Raw genomic sequence first — 6,493 nt, forward strand, 5'->3', positions numbered from 1 at the left:
ATTGTTTTTGCTAATTTTAAAAAGATGACGTTTTGATGACGTCGTACGGACCAGTGACGTTTTCGAACATTTTGCTTTTTCAGTAAACAGTCCATCTGTTGATAAATACTGTGAACGTTTTGTGTATATCTAAATATGTTTACCTATGTTAAAAGACGTGCATAGTATCAAATAAAAAAAATGCAAATTGTTTAGTCTCTAGGAAATGTTGCAAGATTTCCGTTGCTATTTTTTCTAAATAGGTGCAATTTGGGTACTCAGTGCAATTTGGGTACCCTTACGTTAGTGCTGTAGTTGTCAGTATTACAAATTGAATTTGGCTGATTTATAAATACATTTGTTCAAATAGACCTCAAACATGAGGACATTAAGAAGGGAACTCTTGCTCAAATTGTGTCAATCAAAATCCATCTCATTTAAAATAAATGAGCTTCTTTCATACAATACACCTACTTTAATTGCTATTTGTCTTTCATTACTGGACATTGCACTGGTTCTCAGAAAATTTAACGTCACAATATAAAATATCTGACGCTACAATGGAAAAATAATTGTTGTATGACCTCAAAAGTTCAACATGCACAGATTCTCAGGTCAAGCGAAACAGATTTCCAAATAACGATAAGGTGTATAATCCCGGCTGACCCCAGAATCGGTCCTGCTCAAACTATTGACGTCATACAACAATCACTTTCTCATTGTGGCGTCAGATATTTTGAATTATGACCTCAAAATTTTACGGGAACCTGTGTGATGTCCAGTATTACGGCGGACAAATAGCAATAAGGTGTAATGCAAAGATTATAGCTCTACTCTGTAAACATCATGTTAGCTCATGTTGAAATAAATACATACCAATAAGCTGTTAATATTCAACTCTGAGTTTGGATTTCGCAGCCTCTCCTCCACTTTACTTAGTCTTATCTTATATTCCGGGTCAAGTGTAGCCATTCTTCAGCGGTAACTGATGTCAATTTAAAAATGACCGGAAGTAAATGTTTACACTAAGTTTACGATGATTTTTGTTGATACACAAGCATTTCGTTTACGCACAATGTCAATGTTTAACACTAATATCAGATTCTTTATATATTTTCATACATCGTTTGCTTAAAGTATGTTATAGATGTCCAATGATTAATGGAAACTTGTCCGACAAGCTCCCGTCGAGCGAAAAAATGTCAACAATTTCGGATGACTTCCGTCCTTTTAATGAGATTGACAGTGAGAAGTCTTGAATTTTAATAATGCAAAATATCACAGCTATTGTGTCTTTCTTGTGTGCGATATAGCAGTATGTCTAGTATGCATTCAACGTAAGAGGCTGTCACACTATCACCTGTCAAAGGGGACACAAGCCTCCATGATTACAGCCTCCTTTTGATACCACATTCTTAACGGATTATTTTTTACTGAAATTTTGTAATGATTTTTATTCACTATTTCAACAGAAAGTAATAAAGTAAAACTTTGAAAACACACATTAAGGAATATGAATAAAATAACGGAGTATTCTGAAAATATACATTAAATAATAAGAATAAGGTAGAAGTTTTTTTGGCGGGAATATATAAAAATGTTCGATGTGGAATGAGAAAAATTGTTATATTAAAAAACTGTGTTTCACCCCGTCGCATTTTTGTGACTGTCCGAGGACAAGAACACATGTTTGTGTTTAGGAGAGAACTAGCAAAAGCAAAAGCAACTAGAAATCCTTAGGTTTCATCAGAAGAAACCTTAAAGTCTAATCACAAACATTTAAAGAAAGAGCGTACCAAACACTATAAGACCAAAGTTAGAATACTGTTGTACTGTATGGGATCCATTTACAAACGAAAATATAAAATCACTAGAAAAAGTACAGAGATGAGCGGCAAGGTACGTGTGCAATAGACATCACAACACCAGCAAGTGTGTCTGAGATGCTAGACACCATGACATGGCAAACCTTACAGGGGCGTAGCCAGGTATTCAGTCAACTGCCGTAGGCACAAATCGGCAGTGGGTCTGGGTCTCAAGGACCCCCAGCAGGTCCAGGGCAGAGCCCTGGTAGGGGTTCAGGGGGGTGCCCCCCGACGGAAAACGGTTTTCAGCGTTTTAGCTGTAAAATTTTATGTAATGAAAAATATCAAATTTACTAGTTATTTAATCATGATAATTATAATATACAAGATAAAAAGTTCGAAGAATTATGAATTATGTACCATAACATCAGACTGGTGAATTAAATAACGCAGTATAATTGGAAATATAAAAAAAAATATGTACAATATGCATTGCCCAGCGTAGATCAGCGTATGGACTATCCCTTTAATTAAGCAGTACACCTTGTTTGGTATTATCATATCTAATTCCGTTCTGATTGATATATACTTTAAACTTAATTTATAGTGCATATTGACGATCCTTCATTAAAAAATAGGCATGTGAACACTGATCTTACTATAGACAATAAAACTATCCTTTTGGCTAGACATCAACCATCAATCTTGAATCTTAAACCTTCACTCTAGCCACACAAACACATACACACAAAGTCGATGCCTAACAAACTTCAAGAAATTCGTATTTCTTTATATCCTCTACTGTAAAATCCCTACCTGCTTAGGAATTTGAATAATTGTGGGCTGGCCATTACACGCAGATCTGAGACTAAGAGTACTCAAAATTACTGGAAGCCAGTTGATTGATTGATTTTTAAACATCCAGTGTCAAATATCTATGCAAGTTCAGGACAAAAAAACAATTTTACAATAACTACAACTTGGAGCTAGGACCTGTAATAGGTGTCGTCCAGGACGAAGGTCTGGAAATAAAAAAAATGCCATGCATTCAGTGGAAAATGAGGGATTATTGGATAGGCGCCGAATTTTGCCATTCAGTAGACCAACTACGAACTCCTCAAAGAGTTGCATTCTCTCTACAACTAGGCATCGGATTTAATGTCCCTATTCTGACCAGACGTAATTGCGTATTTATACATCCTGCACAGCCAAACGGACGACCAACATTGGCAAGTCGGGTAAAGACATAGTGGAAAGTTAGTTGAAAACTAACAGCAAATAATTAAAAACTTCATGTGTCTAAGTTGAGGTTCATTCAGGTTTTTATTGATAGTGAAATGATCTAAACCAAAGTTCTAGTTTATAGTTTCTATATAAGGTAAAATAGTAAAAACATTCAATTCTATTCAATATTCCATTCACTATTAAGGACGAGAGACTAGTGTACACATGACATTCGATAATCAAAGAGTTTTAACAATTTCACTGGCTTTCTTCTGCAGATAATGTTGTTTATTATTTTTTTTAGTAAAAATAAATGAAAATATACTGAGCCATTCCATCGCATAATGTATTACAACAGAGTCAGTCTACTACAAGATCCACCAATAAAGAATCCTACAGACAAATTCAGTCCAATAAAGACAGCTATAAATTTTCTTTTTTCTGTCAAACCATCAAAGACTGGAACAAACCAGGATTATAATTTAGTACACCAGACGCGCTACTGTTTCCTCACTTTGATCGAGTTGTCCCTGGCAATGGTGTTGAATAGTTTGAGTTGAGTCACACCTGTTGCAAAAAGAATGTTATTCAAACGAGTTTTTGCCATTCCATAAATCCTAGTGTTTAGACTTGTTATAACTTAAGTTCTATTCTCCCCATATTCTCTGACATGTTGTAACTTTGATCTGATATTATCTGCCATCCGCATAGAACCATCGGAATATACTGCTATATAGTGGATATCAGTAAGATCTGTTGTATATTCTTTGGATATTTTAAACCTAATCTTACCCTTCTGTTTTGGCGTAATTTCTACTTTGCCTTTATTGTAGTCTTCTTTTTCTATTAACTCATGTTCATTATGAACTTGTGGCATTCAAATAAGCTGTTAATATTCAACTCTGAGCACAGTCCCTTTGACTGACTATTTTTTTTTAATTTATTCTCTATCTTATATATTTTATGCCATAATGTAATGAATGTGTTGTGACTTGTCAGACTATTAAATGCCACATTGTAATGAATGTGTTGTTACTTGACTTACTATTTTATATCATATTGTAATTCAAATGTTGTGACTTGATTGACTATTTTTATGCAACATTGTAATGGTTGTGTTGTGACTTAACGGATTATTTTATGCCTGATTGTAATGAATGTGTTGTAGTTGGACTGACTATTTTATGTCACATTGTAATTTAAATGTTGTGACTTGATTGACTATTTTTATGCTCCATTTTAATGGTTGTGTTGTGACATGACTCTTTCTATGTCATTTTGTAATGAATGTGTTGTGACTTGATTGACTTTGGAATTGCCATATTGTAATGGATGTGTTGTTATTGGACTGACTATTTTATGCCACATTGTAATGGATGTTGTGACTTGACTGACCATTTTATGCCACATTGTAATGGATATGTTGTAACTTGACAGACTACTTGATGCCTCATTGTAATGGATATGTTATGACTTGACGGACTACTTTATTCCACATTGTAATGGATGTGTTGTGACTTGACTAGTTTATGCCACAATGTAATGGATATGATTTGACAACTAGTTCATGCCACATTGTAATGGGTGTGCTGTGACATGACAAATGTATGCCACATTGTAATGGATGTGTTGTGACATGATCGACTATTTAAGGCCACATTGTAATGGATATGTTATGACTTGACTGACTATTTAAGGCCACATTGTAACCGATGTGTTGTGACTTGACTAACTATTTTAGGCCACATTGTAATATATATGCTGTGACTTGACTATTTTATGCCACAATGTAATGGATGTTGTGACTTGACAATTAGTTTATGCCACATTGTAATGGATGTCTTGTGACTTGATTATTTTTATGCCACATTGTATTGGATATGTTGTAACTTGACTGACTATTTTATGCCACAATGTAATGGATGTGTTGTGACTTGACTAATTTATGCCACATTGGAACCGATATATTGTGACATGACTTATTATTTTTGCCACATTGTAATTGATGTGTTGTTGCTTGAATGACTATTTTATGCCACAATGTAATGGATGTGTTGTGACTTGACTGACTAATTTACGCCACATTGTAACCGATGTATTGTGACATGACTTATTATTTTATGCCACATTGTAATGGATGTGTTGTTGCTTGTCTGACTATTTTATCCCACAATGCAATGGATGTGTTGTGACTTGACTGACTAATTTATGCCACATTGTAATGAATGTGTTGTGACATGACTTACTATTGTATGCCACATTGTAATGGATGTGTTGTGACTCGACTATATTATGCTACATTGTAATGGATATGTTGTGACTTGACAGACTACTTTATTCCACATTGTAATGGATGTGTTGTGACTTGACTAGTTTATGCCACAATGTTATGGATATGACTTGACAACTAGTTCATGTCACATTGTAATGGATGTGTTGTGACATGACAATTTTATGCCACATTGTAATGGATGTTTTGTGACAGGATCGACTATTTAAGGCCACATTGTAATGGATGTGTTGTGGACTTGACTGACTATTTTATGCCACATTGTAATGGATGTGTTGTGACATGATTGACAATTTGATGCCAAATTGTAATGGATATGTTATGACTTGACTGACTATTTAAGTCCACATTGTAACCGATGTGTTGTGACTTGGCGGACTATTTTATGCCACATTGTAATATAAATGTTGCGACTTGACTGTTTTATTCCACATTGTAATGGATGTCTTGTGACTTTACTATTTTAGGGCACATTGTATTATATATGTTGTGACTTGACTATTTTATGCCACATTGTAATGGATGTGTTGGAACTTGACTGACTAATTTATGTCACATTGTAATGGATGTGTTGTGACATGACTTACTATATCATGCCAAATTATAATAGATGTGGTGTGACTTGATTATTTTATGCCACATTGTAATGGATGTGTTGTGACATGATTGAAAATTTGATACCACATTGAAATGGACGTGTTAATACTTGGCCAACTATTTTATGCCATATCGTTATGGATATGTTGTAAATTGACAACTAGTTCATGCCATTTTGTTATGGATGTGATGTGACTTGACTGATTAATTAATGCCAGTGTAACCGATGTATTGTGACATGACTTTTGATTTTATGCCACATTGTAATGAATGTGTTGTGACTTGACTGACTAATTTACGCCACATTGTAACCGAGGTTTTGTGACATGACTTATTATTTTATGCCAAATTGTAATGGATGTGTTGTTGCTTGACTGACTATTTTATGCCACAATGTAATGGATGTGTTGTGACTTGACTGACTAATTTATGCCACATTGTAATGGCTGTGTTGTGACATGACTTACTATTTTATGCCACATTGTAATGGATGTGTTGTGACTTGACTATTTTATGCCACATTGTAATGGATATGTTGTGACTTGACAGACTACTTAATGCCTCATTGTAATGGATGTGTTGTGACATGACTATTTTA

At 34.5% G+C, this 6,493-nt stretch overlaps 1 protein-coding gene across 1 annotated transcript in view; it reads right to left on the bottom strand.

Annotated features, from left to right (window-relative positions):
- LOC139503797 (rho-associated protein kinase 1-like) overlaps nucleotides 1–1,399 on the bottom strand; it is a 44,312-nt gene extending 42,913 nt beyond the window's left edge. The window contains exon 1 of the mRNA XM_071293728.1: nucleotides 856–1,399. Coding sequence (XP_071149829.1) covers nucleotides 856–951 — 96 coding nt within the window. The 5' untranslated portion in view covers nucleotides 952–1,399. The remainder of the gene's footprint in view (nucleotides 1–855) is intronic.
- Nucleotides 1,400–6,493: the final 5,094 nt, after the last annotated feature.

This window comes from Mytilus edulis, chromosome 1, assembly GCF_963676685.1.
Source record: "Mytilus edulis chromosome 1, xbMytEdul2.2, whole genome shotgun sequence".
NCBI classification, from domain to species: domain Eukaryota; kingdom Metazoa; phylum Mollusca; class Bivalvia; order Mytilida; family Mytilidae; genus Mytilus; species Mytilus edulis.